This window comes from Solea senegalensis, linkage group LG16 (genome assembly GCF_019176455.1).
Source record: "Solea senegalensis isolate Sse05_10M linkage group LG16, IFAPA_SoseM_1, whole genome shotgun sequence".
Lineage (NCBI taxonomy): Eukaryota > Metazoa > Chordata > Actinopteri > Pleuronectiformes > Soleidae > Solea > Solea senegalensis.
Genome location: NC_058036.1, coordinates 16,949,605 through 16,967,600, shown reverse-complemented (window position 1 = coordinate 16,967,600; position 17,996 = coordinate 16,949,605). Strand labels below are relative to the sequence as shown.

The following is a 17,996-nucleotide window of genomic DNA, read 5'->3' as shown; positions in this document are numbered from 1 at the left end:
ATCTCAAAAATGCACTTTAAAATACATTTGTTCACTGTTGACTGTACATCAACACTGAATTAATGGCTACTAGCTGCATTAGTTACACAATAAATGTGTGGGTATGGAAAGAGTACTGAAATATACAGGTAAAATTACTGGTCTAAAAATGTACTCTAGTTAAAGTAAAACAAGTAACTTGTTTAAAATTTACTCAGAGTAAAAGTTACTTAGTTACTTTTTTAACAAGGTTCTTTCTTGTGTCGTGCAAAAAGGACAAGCGGACACACATCTCACATGAATTGTTCTTAATTAAAGACAAAACGTTGCAAATTAAAGTGCTGTCAAAATAAAATACGCAAACACATAATGTGTCAGTCAACATGGGTCAAAGGTCACAAATGTTTTCACTTTCTCACTCACTCAGGGACCTTAATTAACACCAATTTGCCTGTCCTCATGATTCACCTGTCCTCACCATTCACCTGTCCTCATCATTCACTTGTTTTCATTCACCTGTCCTCATCATTCACCTGTTTTCATTCACCTGTCCTCATCATTCACTTGTTTTCATTCACCTGTCCTCATCATTCACTTGTTTTCATTCACCTGTCCTCATCATTCACCTGTCCTCACCATTCATCTGTCCTCACCATTCACCTGTCCTCATCATTCACCTGTCCTCACCATTCAATGCCAAAGTTTCCGGTACGTGATTTTTATTTATTTATTATCTTTTTTAAATTCAAATTTTTCACTTTTTTTACTAATGTAAAAGTAAAATTACAAATTTTAAAAAGTACAAGTACATGAAAAAAATCCTTCTTAATTACAGTAACACAAGTAAATGTAATTCATTACTTTCCACCTCTGGTATATTTAAAGTAAATGACTGTATTACTTAGAGTAAATGACTGTAAATTGGTAGCTGTTAAATGTAAACACTGTGATTTAGCAGTATTTTTCCTGTGGACATAGTGAATTTAAGGTTTCCTGTATAAAAACATGGTGATGTTGTGAACGACCACAGTTGAGGCCTGTGAAATGAAAATAATGTCATTTATTGTGTAATTCAGAGCGTAAGCCTGTAAATAATTTACACTGTAATCAGAGCTAAAGAAAATGTTAATCATGTTTCCAGAATGTGTGGGTGTCGGCAAAAAGCTAAAACAACAGTGTTGCAGCTCAAGGTTTATGAACACAAACACAAAAACACCACATGCGGCCCACATTGGCTCCGTGATCTCGCGTTCCGCTAGATATCTAAAATCTTTGAATGTGTGTGTCCGCTGACAAAACCACCACGAGTGAAAACAAAACATGACTTTTTTTGAAGGACAATTAAGAAAAACAACAGCAAAAAAAACCAAAAACCTGACATCAAATACTTTCCCCTGATGAATCCAGGTTGCAGTCTGATTTCAATCTCTCCTCTTAATGAGTTACATAGTTTTACGGCAGTGTCTCACACAACACTGCTGCGTTTGTCATGCAGGTTATCAGGGGGGGAAACTTGAGACGCCATTGTTGTGCTTCCTGTTGGTTTCCCGGGGCTTCAACACACCGCAGCGTCTTGTTACTGATCCTGGGATCACACAGAGTCACAGGTGCTTAATATTTAACCAGTGTGGAGTTTGTCTAAGTCATGGCTTTAGTTTCTTCTGTGCATAGAATTAGGACAACGACAAGAACCTGATTTTCCTCACACAAGAAGGTAAAAAAAAGCGTGGCCTCCCCTCTGCTAGATTTGAATCCTCCTCGGGGCTTTTGTGCCACATTAGAAACTTTTCACACGCAGACAAAGTGACCTAGTTTGGAATATGATGCATCTTATGTACGAGAAAATATTTCCCCTGTCCTAAATGTGTCACATTTGCAAATGTCTTTTGGAAGACTCACTTGTTTTTCTCCTGTCGTCTGTTGTCAAAAGCTCTGGAAAAATACACAAAATTTAATGTTACACAAAGTGTTTGAAACTTAAAGACACACATGCAATCTCAGAATTCTGACTTTATTCTCAGAATTCAAACGTTAATCTCAGAATTCTAACTCTAATCTCAATTCTTTTTTTCAGAATTCTGACTCTAATCTCCATTTATTTTCTTAGAATTCTGACTCTAGTCTCAATTTTTTTTCAGAATTCTGACTCTAATCTCAATTCTTTTTTCAGAATTCTGACTCTAATCTCGTTTTTTTTTCAGAATTGTGGCTTTAATCTCAGAATTCTGACTTTTATCTCAGAATTCTGACTTTTATCTCAGAATTCTGACTTTTATCTCAGAATTCATGCTGTTTTATTGTTCTTTCTTTCAATTTTCTTTTTTTAACATGTGGCGGTAATACGCTTCCATAGTTAGGATCATGTTTCATTTCAACCCTGACAGTTTTTTGTCAACATGTTAGAAAAAGTGCTTCTCATTAAAACTTAAGACACACATCTGCACATAAATAGATTCAATTCAAACAAATAAGCCTGTGAATAACAAAACTGTTTAATGTAAATTAAAATGTCCTGAAGAAAAAAACACAAAATGTTCTAAAAATAACCAAAGTTCAGTTTTACTTCTTATTTGTGAGGCATTACTTTTGCAAATGATCATCTTGTTAGGCTTCGGAATTATTAAAACGAAACCACATGGCACACATAGAAGAAAATATTGGACATGTCGAAAAATCAACAATAATATACAAATGAATAAGTAAAGGAAGTAATTTAATTTGTTGTCGTTTCTCTCCACCGCTGAGTGTTGTAAATCTGGGATGGTTTTCAGCCAATAGGGAAGAAAAACACAGAAAGGATCCGTTGAGATTGTTAAAACGTCTGTTTGTTATGGTTTGTCGAGCCTCCTTTCTTGGAAAAAAACAGACATTTGGAATGTTGTTACATCTTATTACATTTACTCTGGCAGGTAATGAATCATTCAGATCTTAAACTTAGGCTTTTAAACTCACTGCTCCATGGTTTTCATTACTCTGATGTTTTCAGCTTGTCAAATATTCACATGCAACAGGAGATCAGTACTTTTCATTTTCAAATGCTGACTGAGATCCACTTAGTCACGGTATATACATGTGACGTTTGTATACACATGTGACACATGTGAGTGTCAGCACAGTCACTGCTCACAGAGCCACTATAATCTCCTTTCAATAGGAAGATAAATAAACATCATCATTTAAGACGTCTTCCTCAGAATTCTGAGATTAAAGTCAAAATTGTGACTTTTCCTCTCAGAATTTTTCTGTCATCTGAGAATTCTGATTTTAATCTGATTTTATAATCTAAGAATTCTGACTTTAATCAGATTTTTTTCTCAATTCTGACTTTAATCTGACTTTTTTCTCAATTCTGACTTTAATCTGACTTTTTTCTCAATTCTGACTTTAATTTCAGAATTCTGACTTTAATACTACTTTTTCCTCATAATTCTGACTTAAAAAAAAAATCAAAAAATCAGAGTTGTCAGAATTCTGCCTATTTCTTTAATCTCAGAATTCTGACTTTTTACTTTAATCTCAGAAAAAAAATCAAAAAATCAGAGTTGTCAGAATTCTGCCTATTTCTTTAATCTCAGAATTCTGACTTTTTACTTTAATCTCAGAATTCTGTCTTTTTCTTTAATCGCATAATTCTGACTTTTTCCTTTAATGTCAGAATTCTGATTTTTCCTTTAATATCAGCATTCTGACTTTAATCTCAGAATTTAATCTCATGCTGTTTTATTTTATTTTTGTTTTACATGTGGACCTAACTCTCTTAGGACCTAGTTCTAATCCATGTTTCATTTCCACCCTTGACAGTTTTCGTGTCACAGATCCGAAGCATTTTAGTCCTAAAATGGACTTTGGGGAAAAGGAGCTGGAGAGAAAACTGGGTCGTGCCCGGCGCCTCCACCAATCTAGGGTTTCTTCAGCTCACGGTCATGTATAATTCAGCCTGGGAGGGCGCAGATTACCTGGAGAGAAGCACACAAGTGAAGAATGTGTCTACTAGTCACAGAGGGACCAGAGAGGAAGAGAAGAGGAGGAGGTATGGAGGAGGTGGTGAAGAAACGGCCAATAATCTCTGCCAAAGAAAGAGGTCAGTTAAAGGAATCTGTATCCCTGTGTGTGTGTGTGTGTGTGTGTGTGTGTGTGTGGTTGTAGAGCCACATGGAGTGTATTAGAGCTGAACTGGTTGTGGTATGAAATTTCTCACAGCATTAAACTGTCGTTGCTCCATACTTGTTTGGGATTTCGACTTTGTTTAGAATCCTTTCTCAAACAAGTGGAGGAAGGACGTTAAAATGCATAACCATAGAGAATCAGTCAAAGAGCTGCATGTGGAAATCATCAGAGGCAACGCTGCAGCCCGAGCCAGAGACTGGTGCTCGTGCTTTACCTCTGCTGCTGCTGCTGCTGCTGCTGAAACTGTTGCATCATTTTCATCACTGTCCTCCTCCTCCTCCTCCTCCTCCTCCTCTGTCTCACTGTCAGGCCCAGGACCTGGACGCTATGCTCTGCCCCCTACAGTCGGATACATCAACCATGACTTTACCAAACCCAGCAGCCCTGCATACTCCCTCCACGGCCGCAACAGAAGTAAGATTTATGTTTTAGGTTGTGCTTTTCTGCTGCAGCATAGAACAAACATAGAAATGGAATAAAGCAGCGGAAATGCTCTGTGTTCTAAGGGTTAAACTTCATACCATACGATACAATATGATAATAATACAATAATACAATGAGATGCGATAAGACAATATGAAAAGACGATATGATAAGATAAGAAGAAAAGATATATAAAAAATTATATAATCAGAAACAAAATGAAGGCAAAAGACAGTAAAAGTAAAGTAAAGCTAATTTGCCATGGAAACAATAAACAACTCCTTATATGGGCATCCTGGCGGTGTGTGTTTATAGGTCACACAGAGTCAGATTTTTTAGCGCATTTTTAGTAGTGACATAAAGTAGCAATAATTGTGCACAATAATTGTGATAAAGTCAGAAAATAGAGCATTTTTCTTTTTGTTTGTTCACGATTTTAAACATTTGGAGTACTTTTTGCTCAGATGTGTTTATATAGTTGGTGAAAATGATTCTTTTTTTTCATCAGATTGTTTAGATTGTGCTGAAGAAAAGGATAAAAGACACCATGTTGCACATTCTTTCAACATATATGGAAAAAAACAGGTCAAATGATCTGTGCTCTAAGGGTTAAACTCCATAACTTGTCAGGTTCTTTTAAGAAGAAAAGTTGTTGTGTTTTCAGTGCCCACCTCTGCAGACTCCAGTCCAGGACCAAGATACCACATCGACGCCAAGGTCACCCGCTTTGGCCGAATGGACACGCCATCCTACTCTATTCTGGGCAGAGGACGACGCACAGGGAGTAAAGGTGACACAATGAAAAAGAGAAGAACAGACGTACAAGCTCTCACTTAAATTTCATATTATATACTTTTGAGGTAGGTACCCACAGAGTAGGAGTTATAGGACACACATATAAAACATACATAGAAAGCAAAACAGCAGACTGAAGGACGATTTAACAAAGGGGATCAATAAAGATGATTTCTTCTTCATAGGTGAACTGTTCCAGACTCCTGGACCTGGAGCCTACAGTCCAGAAAAGGCTCCACCTCTCAACGCTCAGCACAGACCTCCGTCCTACACCATCAGCTCCCGCACCAGATATCGCTGTGTGGATGCTGTTCCAGCGCCCAACAGGTTTTTAATTATTATCATTGTGCATTATTCTAATACTAAATCCCATGAATGTAGTGAAACTACTACTGAAACAACTTTTAATGGCAGTCAAATTGTATTAAGCAGTTGAGATAATGCTAAGATGATACGATGTGATGCGGTGTGACGCGGCACAGCACGGCGCAACACGGCACGTCACGACACGTCGATACGATACAATGAGATGATATGATACGATAAGACAATACAATAAGACGATATGATACGATAAGTCGATATGATACGATACGATACAATGAGATGATATGATACGATAAGACGATACGATAGGTAGGAATATATAGATATATAAGAATTTAAATAATAGGAACGATAATTAAGGCAAAAAGGCAGTATAAATGACATATAATATAATAGTAATATTATATACTTGACAACATAGTACAGACAGTATGAATGTCATATACTTCAAGTGTGTTTTAAACATAATTATGGGAGGATGAATTCATCAAGTTTGAAAAATATTCATGCTAAGGTATGACAGTGATAGTAGCCTGTAGTAATTGTTATTATCAAGTTTAAACTTTAAAAATAACGTGGTATTACTGTATTATTGTGTCCTTTTTACCACACTATTCCCACTGTTATCACCAAATTAGAAGACATTACCATATTATACAAACTGAGTGTTTTTCTCTCCACCAGCTACAGTCTGCCTAATCTGCTGGGTTGCCAGGTTCCTAACAAACCCTCCAGTGCCAGCTTCAGCTTCTCAGGCCGGAGGAAGGTCGGCGCTCCCTCTGAAGATCTCGCCATGAGCCCCGGGCCGGCGAAATACGACACCATCAACCCAGACGTTTACCGCCAGCGCCAGCCTTCCTTCTCCATGCAGAGCCGCACCAAGAGGCCAAGTTACTCCTCGACTATCCCGGGCCCCGGTGCTTACAGGCCGGAGAAGTATCACATGCACCTTCCTAAACCCCCGTCCTTCAGTATGGGCATCAGACACTCTGAGTTTGTCACCCCGCTTGTCGTGGATGTAGTTGATTGACAAACTTCTCTCTCTCTCTTTTTCTTCAAATGCCTCATTTTATTAAATAGACAAACCAAAATGAACCAAAAAAGCATTACATTAAACTTTATAAAAATTAAATTACTTTATAAATAAATAAAACAAAAAACATATTTCGCTTGCATTGTTTGTGCGGTCGATTCAGCCCAGTGTGTGTGTGTGTGTGTGTGTGTGTGTGTGTGTGACAGGAAGTGTCTATGACTTGGCTTGTGGGATGGTGACGTTCACCGGTGAACTCCAGTGACTGCACTTTCCCAGACCCAGCAGCTCTTTGGCGCACACCTGGAACAGGTACGACCTCCCCGGGGTCAGACCCTTCAGTTCCACCTTTGTGCTCTCAAACGGACCCAGCTGCAGGAGAGAAAACAGCAAATGATGCTTTCACTTTATATTTATGAGCGGATTTTATAGGCTCTAACTCTATTAATATTGTATATTTCATTTAGGAATACTTTTACGGTCACATAAATCCATACATATAACGTTTGGGTTGCCAGGTTGTTAAAATACTAAATAATAAATAAATAGGATTTTAAAAAATACAAGTTAATACACTTTTAGTTGACAGAATTTGCTCTGAATTCAGTCAAAACGTAAAGTCTATTGATCCAAAAGTCAAATGTTGACTCGTAACTAAAGCATGAGTATGAAGAGTTTATAAGTGAGTCAATTATGTAAATCTCTAATTGCAGCTATGAGCAATAGTGAAAGCTGCATATATTACTATTAAAAAGGGGAATTATAGAAGTCCTAGAGGAGTTAAAATGTTGACGTCAGTGTTCAATCATCCACTGCAGTGAATACTGAAGTCAAGGTTATGAATAGTTATGAATAGTAATTGAACAAAGAACCTATAATTATAATGTTTTAGTCAAAACCATCATTTAAAAACATAAAGATAACGGTTTTGACATCAGTGACACAGTGATTTTCAGAGCTGAAATCTGTGATGACGGTCACTCTTATTTACTTACGTTGACAGACTGTGGGGTGCCCTTGTTCTCCCACTGGTACATGATCTGGTATTTGAGGGGGAAGATGTTGAGGTGGCTCCAGGTGGAAGGAGGAGACCACTCCACCAACAGGTTTCTGGTGTTACGAGGGGAAACCTGGACGTCCACTGGAGGATCTGGTTTCACTGCACAGCAAAAAGAGAGAATGATTCTTTCGCCTCATACCTACAGAGCAGCATGAACAGCATGAATTCTGAGATTATGAGAGTAATGTCCGAATTCTGAGATTAAAGTCAGAATTCTGAGACTAAAGAAAGATTAAAGAAAGTCCAAATTCTGAAATTAAAGTCTGAAATCTGAGATCCAAATTAATCTCAGTTAAAGATTTTTTTTCTCAAATTCTGAAATTAAAGAAAAAAAATGGAATTCTGAGATTAAAGAAAAAGTCAGAATTCTGAAGTCAAATTGACAAAAACATTTTTTTTGATTATAGTCCTAATTTTTTTTTTTACATGTGGCCCTAATACTCTTCCGTACATACCTGTACACTTCTTCATGAAAGTGTAAATTCTGTTTATTTCTTTTTCTCCTTCATTCTTTACTGTACATATCTTTCCCATAATTGCATTTCTCACCTATATCCTCCAGCATAAAACTGGCCAGATAGGAGCTGCTTCCAGCAGAGGAAACAGCTGTGACGTTGATGATGTAGCTGGTCAGAAGCTTCAGGTTTAGCATTTGGCAGAGCCACACCTACGACACATGACACAGAATATGAGGATTCAGTAGATCAAAATCATTTATTATTACTTAAAAGTCAGTGTTATTTTTTTTAATCCTTCATCAGAAAGCTTTCACTGACTCCTATCTAAATCCTATATTTCTATCTCCCTACACTCATTGTTTTTCTTTAAATACCAGATTTGTGGACTTTTTATGACTTTTTCCTTTTATGTTGTGAAGCAGGGAGCTCAAAGTCTAATGACCTGGGGGCCACGTAAGCTTTAAGCCTGGTCAGTAGGGGGCGCTCAAGAAAGGAAAGGTCCAACTTAAAATGATATCACAATATTCCATCAGGATATGAGCATTTGTGACAGTGTTTTATGTCATTTTCAAAATAAAGGTGTTTGTTTTGATGCACAATTACATATGATTCACAACAAGGAAATGATGACGCAAAATTCATCTGTAAACATCAAAAACAAACATCAAATTGATCAAAGTTTGAGTCCACTGTTCTAAACCAGAGACTGGTTTCTATGTTTTCTATGTTTTATTTGAAAAATGCACACATGATGCCACTTCTCTCATTTCTCTGGCGTTTAGCAAGAAAAGCAAAGTGAACCAAAAAAAAAGGGGGGGTTTCCAAACGTTAACTGACACCAGCCTGTGAAATGCACGTGGACACATCTGGATAATGAAAACACCAAAACCATGCTGCTTGCTTTCATTTCTACATTTCTATATTTTACATTTCTATGGACACCCCTCCCCAGGTTGTAAACTACTGTGTGTGAAGTGGTACCTGCTCAGATGAGGATGAGGATGAAGAGCCGGGTGGGATGAGATGGCACTGCTCTGTGATTGGCTCCCCATGTCTCTCACTGACAAACACACATGTACACACGCACACACACACATATATGAGTGACGTCATGACTCTCAACAAATGGAGTGTGTTTTTACTAAAAGGGGTCAGTGGTTAGGGTCAGCAGCAGCAGGAAGAAGAGGATGAAGAGGAAAAAGAGTTCCATGTGTCACATTCACCTGTATGTAGCGATGTAGCGCGTCAGTGGCGCGTGGGAAGGTTCGGGCCACGCGCAGAGCGTCATGTTCGGGTAGCTCGCGCACCAGCAGTGCACTGTGGGAGCGGGGGGAGGATCTGAAGCAAGAAATCACAATCAGTCAAAAATATTCTTTTAAACACATCTTAATTCATAAAAACAGATTGTGTTTATAGTAAATCCCTCTATTTGATTTTTATCAATTGTTCTTCCAAGTTTTTTTTATAGTAAATTCTTCCATTTACTATAATTTCCTTTGTTCTGGCGGTGGGGGCGGGGTTTAAACTATGTTAAAATAACCAAAACAAACTACAATGTTTTGGGCTCTCAGGTCACTCCCACCTACACATGAGCTGGCAGTTATAACAATCGACCTCAAACAATCAGTGGGTAATTTGGGGTTTACCATAGATAAAAATGAATCATCTCTCTTGTGTTGCTGGCTCATTGATTCCCAAAGACTGGGTCGGGGCCCACATATGGGTCGCGGGAGATTGTTTTGGAAAGTATATGCGCAAACTTGCTCTTGTCATGATTTATATTTTAAATATAAACAAAAGTGTGTTAAGTACTGGTCTAGTCACAAATTGGCAAAACAGGTAGAGCATTTTCTGAAGCATGATTTGATGCAGAAGTATGAGGTTTGTCAGTTTCCTCTCTCAGGTACATTGGTATTGGTATAAGTTTCCCTTCCCTTAAGATGAAGTAACTTGAAAGTTTCACTTTAAAGGAGGGAAAGGACCTTTGGATCCATCTTTTAAACGTTTCTGTTCGAAAAAGTTATTTTTCTTGCACTTTTTCTTGCTATTGTACAAATCATGAATGTGGAGGTTCCGCTATTTGAGAACTTGCAGATGGCAGTAAAAAAATAATCAAGATAACAGGACACAAACAGCATGAAATGAAAGAGCACTCACGACACTCACGACTCACACGACTCACAGCACAAGCGAGAAACAATCAGCATTATTGTGTCACATTATGACTGGCTACTCACTCGCTGACGTTACAGCCGCTCTCAGCAGGTCCAGAGCGTGGCCTCCGAGGACACACACGAGCAAAATCACAGAGCCAAACATGGCAGTCATCAGCATAAATAAGGATTACTTGTTTCCTAGATGTACAGATACTGAAATCAGCAAATTCAAGACCACTCTCCTCTATTTTTCCTTGCTCCGTTTCCCTCAATGATGGTCTATGAGTCAAAGTTCAGAGATAAGAAACAGCTGCCAGATGTCTGTTCTCTGTCTGTCTGTGTGTCTGTGTGTCTGTGTGAGCAGCACTTAAGGCGCACAGGCGTCGTCACAGTGAAAGAGGAACCGTGAGTGAGGGCGCGTCACAGGAAACATCCCCTCTGAAGGATGTGAGATTTCCTCGGCGTCTGTGTCGTTATGTCAGGTTTCGTATGTCACACCTCAAGAGTCGGTTTCACACTTGATTTATTTAATATTGTGTCAATCATTTACAAAATGAAACAGTTATGTACAAAAATGTGGCAGAGACTTGATCAGTGAATGTACAGTAAAATGTCCTGCCCTTGACAGTCGAAATAGCAGCTACACCTTTAAATGTGTGGTGTACAAAACAACCCGAGTCTGTGATGAGTCTAAAAGCCGTCACGCTTTTTCTTGACCGTCGCCGTGACGCCACGACTTCATCTTGCTGCTCCATGCAGACGGGGAGCTGCCGTGGAGGTGCCAGCCCAGCGTTGGAGCCCCGTCCCTGGGTATATTGATGCCATGCAGCCCCCCGCCGCTGGACGTGCGCAGCGAGGTGAAGGCCTTGTTGATCCAGGTGTTCTTTGCTTCCTGCAGCTGGTTGGTCATGAGTCCCTTCTGGTGCTGAAGCTCCTGAGAGAGGAAAACAAAACTTCTCATTAAAGTTATAATTCATTTTAAAATTGCATTTCAGTAGCGATATAACACAGCAATAGTGCAGAAGTCACAAAAATAAAACGAGCCAGGTGAAAGATTTTGAGTACTTTTTTTGCAGAGGTGTGTTTAAATCGTTGGTGAAAAGGGAAAAAGAAATGTCATATTAATATGTAATAATAATAATAATAATAATATAATAGATATAATTTCGCAATGGTTTGTGCTATTGGAAATACCCAAGGTATTTATTACAGTGATTTCACTTGGACTGTTGAAAAAAGAAAACACCTATACGCGTTTTAAATGTCTTTTCCACACTGAGACAAAAACTACGAGACAACATACTGATCACATTTCAAACTGAACATTCAAAGTCTGTTGTTTTTCTTCATTTTAAACCTAGAGTATTTTGGAAAAAATGGACAAAAGCACACACAGGACATTTTCTGGCCCTTTTAAGGTTAAAATAAACAAAGAGACATTTTGAGGCTTAGATAAACCAAATTTCTCGTCTGTACCAACATTCACCTGGATTTTGCACTTGGACTCCACGAGCTGGAGTTTGGTCTGCGCCAACTCTTTCTCCAGCTCCCGTATCTGAGCCTTGAAGGACTCCTTCTCCTGGTCTTCCCTCATCTTCTCCACCTCTTTACAACCATCACCGTCCTCATCCCGCTCTGCTTCTGACACAGTGTGAGCGTCTTCTGCTGACCGCTCATCTGCCTCTAAACTGTGCTGGCAGTGAGGACAGTCCTTCATCGCACTCTGCAAAACCACGAGATGAACAGCTTTAATAATGATATTAATAAGAGCAACTGAAGACTCCTGACACCCACACCCAAGCATGTGAGGGCTGTAAATCATTTTATAAAAGGCTCAGAACTCAGAATCACTTCTTTCAACGTGGTGTTAAATATGACGCTTGAACGTATTAAAAGGAGACATGAAAGTGTTTATTCTCACCTTGAGTGACTCCAGCTGCTGCCTGTGGGCGACGCGCTGCCTCTCCAGACGGTTTGTCAGCTGAGAGCAGATCTAAGAGGAGGAACATCTGACGTTAACATCTTTAAACAAAAACAAAGGGATTGAATTCTTTTATATTAATAGATCTTTTATCTTTTTTTTTTTTTTAAATCAAACACACACACAGCCTAAATTTCTGAGTCTTCAAATGTCATCGTCAGTGATCGTGCGTACCTGTTTGTAGTCTGTGATGATGCCCGATGACCTCCTGACCTCCTGCTCTGTTTTCTCCAGCTCTCTTCGAAATACCTCCTTAAGCTGTGGTAAGATAAGGTAAAGTAAGTTAAGGTTTTTTTAGTCCTAGAACTGGGATATTTGCAGTCATACAGTAACAAAAACAGCCAAAAATGAACCTGCATTTTACCATCCAGGAATAATATGCAATATAGAACCTTTTTTATTACATTTTATGGTAATGAAGAGGAGAATATAACCAGAATATATACAAAAAGAGTCTAATATTTAGAGTAAACAATGCAGAGAACATATAAGATACTGCATTTATGAATAACAAAGAAGAACTAACTTAACTTAGACAAGTTATCGTGTTAAAAACTAGTTATATTACAGCAATTGTCATGCAATTGTTTTCTTGGCTCATTTTAAAATAGCATCAGCGAGGCAATATGTACATAGATTTTTATATATTCAATATTTTCTTTATTCTATTCACCTACAGTATATTCACAGATATATATATTATTTATCTCATGTGTCCTTCTTCTTCTTTATGTCACATAAACCCTCTTTATCCTGTGTTTCAATGTCAACATGTATATGAACTAGTATTCTATCACGTAAACGTGGTGTTCTTATGTTGTACCTTTGCAGTTTCCTCCTCCTTCCCTTTCTTCTCCTCCTCCGTGACCTCCAGTCGATATCTGGTCTGCAGGAGGTCTTTGCAGAGTTCGTCCACTCTGTCCTCAGCCTGTCCACGCGGCACAGACAGACAAAGACACACATGGATTAAAGGATAAACAGATAAAAAGCCTCTTTTTTTTTTGCTGCAACAAAGGATATTTGAAGATTTTCTGAAAAAAAGAAGAAGCTTATTTTGAAATCATAAATGTGTGATTTATGTTTATGACGCTTCAGATTTAACGAGGCCGTTGCCCCATTTTTTGTCAGTATAATCTCTTATGTTGCGTTTTCCCGTTACCATTTATGATTCCACCGTGGAAATAAAAGGCTTTAATGAGGCATCGACTACATGATATTAAAAGAAGAGAAGAAATTGAGTTTAAAATTAAACCTTAAACCTTTTAAATGGATCATTATACATTCTAATAGCAGTAAAATAATCAGAGATGTTGTATTAAGCACAAAAGTTGCTCTTGTCGTTTGGGAAACCTTTGCATTTGATGGTCATACCTTGTCCAGAGCATTCCTGAGCGCCACCTTGCTGGTGATGAGTCGATGAGCGAGGTTGTCGTTTTCCTGCTCCAGACGCAGGCTGGCCTGCTGAAGACGACGGTTCTCTTTCTATAAACAAACAGACAAAATATCTGTCAGGGTTTGTGAGGTGCACAGCAGAATATAAAGTCACAGGATGAGGTAGAGTCTTCTGACCAGGTATTTGTCCACGGGGTCTTCATCAAAATCATCGTCCATTATCTGCAGTTTGGCTTTCTTTGACGGCACCTGAGGGAAGAAAATGAAAATGAAAAACTGACTAAACACAGACACACTCTTCTCTAACACATCCAAGTGCAAGGATTTAAGTTAGAGTTAGAGAAGTGCATGTGTCGCAGCGTGCCTTCAGCTCACGCGTGAAGCTGCCAGACATGATAAAGGAAGTAAACACGGTAGTAAACAACTTCACTAACGTCCATTTTGCTTGTTTGTTTGTTTTCGGTTCACCTTTACTCACACAGTGACTTGAACAGACCGTCATTTCCACCAAGCGCACTCTTCTTTCACCTTTTATGTGACAATAACGTGCTATTTTAGACTTAACCCTGTGCCGTCTTTGCTTTTACTCTGGTATTTTGTCGCTCTTTTATTGCTCCTGCATTGATTTCCTCCTCAATGTCGATCACCTGTTTTAACTGCATATTATGAAAAGTGTGTGTACGATGAGGGTTTTCACTATAATGGAATATCGAAATCGATACCAATACCGAGGAAAATAATCAATACTATTCCTACCATTTTCCTCCTCCAGTAACAGGCATTTAAAAAACAAAGAATTAGAACAAAACAAAATACAATGTTTAATTTGTGTGACTTGGCACAAGAAAATACAGCATCATATAACTGTATTTTGTCTTTTCTTAGATTAAATCTTGGATTTTATATATAAAAAAAACACTTTTACACACAAATAATGGTGTCATCTATTAAATAACACTGCTATCGTAACACAGGACAGCACAGTTTGTATAGATTACCTGAGTATTGATGTTTTGTTGACCACCTCCTTATATAATATAAGAATATTATTATCATTATGATTAACACTGGTTTGTAAAACTCAAAAAAATCAATGCACTGCATTGATTCCAAGCAAAGAAATCCAAATTAACCAAATAATAATAAAGTAATTGCCTTGTAGTCACAGATGTAAAATCAGGGCGAAATCTCACGTAAACAAAAACAACTCCATTAAAATAGGGAGTCTTACTGTGAACGTTGGTCCCGTTTCTGCCACCAGACAGGCCAGGATCTCCTCCTCGCTCATCTGCTCCATGACATCGGCGTCATACGCCATCATCGTGGACACCTCTTCCATCATCTCTGGTGCCGCTCACACAGACGCTCTTTAAGACTCCCAAGATCACAGAATTTTAAGAAAAATCCACCAGCGTAGACGTTGTTAAGAGAGTTATGAAGCAAAAAAAACGAAACGCAAGCGTCTTGTTTTCTTAGTCTGGCAGTGATGCAAGCGAGCGTGCAAGAATAAAGGGTAGAATCAGGTTAAAGTCCAAGACGTTCCCACAGGAGGAGACGTTTAGTTTGCAGTCCGACTGTGCAGAACAGGAAGTGATAAACTAAGCAACAAAACAGACAGACAGGTAAAGTGCCGCTACATTCACTGTCAGTCGTAAGACGTCGACTTACACACTGTGTCGGAACACAAGGGGCGAGTGTGTGATACATGTGTCACAGGGCGGCAACAGGTTCAACGAGGTTTATAATGAGCCATGAGAGAGTGTGTGAAAGAACAACAGGGCCGGACACACCCACTCCTGTGCTCACCTTTCTTATCACACACACACACACACACACACGCCGCACACCGTCTTCTCCCGCCCTCTTTAACTCACACACACATACAAACTTGGTTTTATTATTCTTTTAACCATTTTCTGCCCCTCCCACACACACACACACACACACACACACACACACACACACACACACACACAAACACTACAGTGATGTAAGGGATGTAAGATAATGACACCCTGAGGTGCTGCTGCTATTGTCCCGGGCCGAGCTGCTTGGAAAACGGGTCGAGCAGGAAAAGTGACAGCTGAATGCCAGAGGACTCCTCCTCCACCCACTTTTCTGTATGTAAATGTCCTGGCACATAATGTAGTTTCTCCTCATCTCATCCTTAATCCCAGTCTCTTGTGACAAATCGGTTTCATTTGTGCCTCGTTTTTTTCACTTCTCCTCCCACATATGAATACTTCTCACTTTTCGTTTGCATCCTGCGTTCTTTTTGCTTTATTCCCACTACATTTCTTTTCCCCTTAAACAGGAACTGTGCATTCAACTCATTGCCTGAGTCATTGTTAGTTACATAACCCCAAAAACACAAAAAACTCCAGGCCGACGTATAAACATTTATTCCTCCTCAAAAAAGGAACAATTTGTGAAACATGGTGGATTTTTTCTCCCTCTCTCTCTCCCTGTATCAGAGAATAACAAAACTCACTAAAGTTTCATACAGAAAACGGAACATTAATGTTACTTCTGATACAAGTCTGGTGCGACAAACACAGATGAACCTCTTTCACCAAACTATACAGGGATCACACGTGCGCTGAGTGAGGCCGTGGAGGTGAACACCAGGGACGACTGGCGTGTTTCCATCGGCTCTACTCGCCTCGCCACGGCACGGTTAAGTTGCGTCTCCACTAGCATAGCACCTGCTACCAGGTACTTTATTTTTTAGTAGGTACTACGTGTGACGTCGCCAGACTGCCGTCACAGCAATGCCGAACTGTAGATCAATTAAAAAGACTTAATAATCCTGGAAACGTGGGTTCATCTCCAACAATTAGCAGGGAAATGTCTAAAATCTCAATATTTAACAGAGGAGTCTGGTGTATTTAGCGACAGCACTGGTGAAAGTACTGAACAAATAGTTTGAATTAACTGATTCTAATGATTCCGTTACACTGAAAACAACTGCTTTACAAGTTACTAGTCACTCGTTTGTGTGTGTGTGTCGCGTGTAAAACGAAGTCACAGCAGTTTTCATGCAGCCGTGCAGCAATGACCACGTTGAGTAGTTACTTTTTTTTGTAGTGGAAATGCAAACTAAACCGTGCCGTGGCGAGGCGAGGCGAGGCGGGACCATAGTGGAAAAAGGGCCAAATGTAGCACATACTGTACTTGTGCACAACCATGAGGAGAAAAGTTGGGAAACGTGATGAAGGAATGACTCTCACAGCTCAGTGGAAACATTGTAACGTGTGAGAATATCGTATGAATGATAAATATATTCATTAACATGTATGTTTCTTTATTTCGTCCACACGTTTTAACTTCAGCTGAATAACTGAACAATAATAATAATAATAATAATAATAATAATAACAATAATAATGCACGACGGAATAAACTAAACCTTCACTTTCTCCAGTATTCTCCCGCGGTGACTATTTAAATAAAAGATACAATCAAAATTGAATGAGTATGCAGGGAAAAGGAAACACACCCACAACCCCATATCATCCTTCACAACAAACTGCAATACTCCTTAAAAATATATAGATTCAAGCATATACTGTGGAATAATAACACTTCAGATATAATTGGAGTTGCTTATTGTTAAGAAAACTTATATCACTGTCTTTTCATTCTGTGAACATGACAAATACTGGAGCTGCGACGAACGATTCTTTTCATAATCGATTCATCTGTCGGTTGCAGATTAATCAGCAATGAATAACTAGAGGAAGGACCCAGAGACTGCAAACCTGCACCAAGTAACAGAGACCTTTATGAGGTTTCACTGCATGAGTTATTGGTGATTTCAACCTGAAAAAGGTTGAAACAGTGTTCCAAAAACATCTGGATCGCCACAAAAAGTGAATCATTCCTCTCTTGGGGCCTCAACTTCAATCGCCAACTCGTCAGAATCCGTGTTTAAATGTCTGAGTTACGCTGCTCGCAGTCAAACAACAAACAAACGACATGAAACACAACCTTGCTGAGGAGGTAATAATGATTTGCAGCCCTAGTTAATACATCAACTTATATGGAAGACACAGCAGCAGCAGCAGCAGCAGCGTGAACTCGCTTCATATTGACCTGAAGTGAAAGTAGAGGCAAAAAAATTCACACTTTTTCTTTTGCGGTTGACTTTTTTTTCTTCTTCTTCTCAAAAACAGAAAGTTAACACGACAAGACGCACAGACGCAGCTCCATTAGTAGTTTCAACACG

General features: G+C 39.0%; 3 protein-coding genes across 3 annotated transcripts; 1 reads left to right on the top strand and 2 right to left on the bottom strand.

Annotated features, from left to right (window-relative positions):
- Positions 1-1,589: 1,589 nt before the first annotated feature.
- odf3l2a (outer dense fiber of sperm tails 3-like 2a) lies at positions 1,590-6,770 on the top strand. Its single transcript, XM_044048003.1, has 6 exons — positions 1,590-1,693; positions 3,781-4,060; positions 4,456-4,560; positions 5,234-5,359; positions 5,550-5,691; positions 6,376-6,770. Exons 2-6 carry the CDS (start codon positions 3,961-3,963, stop codon positions 6,719-6,721), a joined length of 819 nt encoding a protein of 272 aa, XP_043903938.1. The 5' UTR covers positions 1,590-1,693; positions 3,781-3,960; the 3' UTR covers positions 6,722-6,770.
- Positions 6,771-6,813: 43 nt separating this feature from the next.
- On the bottom strand, positions 6,814-10,755 carry ebi3 (Epstein-Barr virus induced 3). The gene is made up of 6 exons (XM_044048278.1): positions 10,477-10,755; positions 9,463-9,577; positions 9,221-9,299; positions 8,331-8,448; positions 7,717-7,880; positions 6,814-7,093 (listed from the first exon to the last, which is right to left on the bottom strand). The coding sequence occupies exons 1-6, from the start codon at positions 10,571-10,573 to the stop codon at positions 6,938-6,940; spliced, it is 729 nt and encodes a 242-aa protein (XP_043904213.1). The 5' UTR covers positions 10,574-10,755; the 3' UTR covers positions 6,814-6,937.
- A 157-nt stretch (positions 10,756-10,912) lies between these two features.
- On the bottom strand, positions 10,913-15,665 carry LOC122783463 (rab GTPase-activating protein 1-like). Its single transcript, XM_044048277.1, has 8 exons — positions 15,000-15,665; positions 13,946-14,017; positions 13,748-13,858; positions 13,200-13,304; positions 12,551-12,634; positions 12,317-12,388; positions 11,882-12,118; positions 10,913-11,329 (listed from the first exon to the last, which is right to left on the bottom strand). Exons 1-8 carry the CDS (start codon positions 15,108-15,110, stop codon positions 11,096-11,098), a joined length of 1,026 nt encoding a protein of 341 aa, XP_043904212.1. The 5' UTR covers positions 15,111-15,665; the 3' UTR covers positions 10,913-11,095.
- Positions 15,666-17,996: the final 2,331 nt, after the last annotated feature.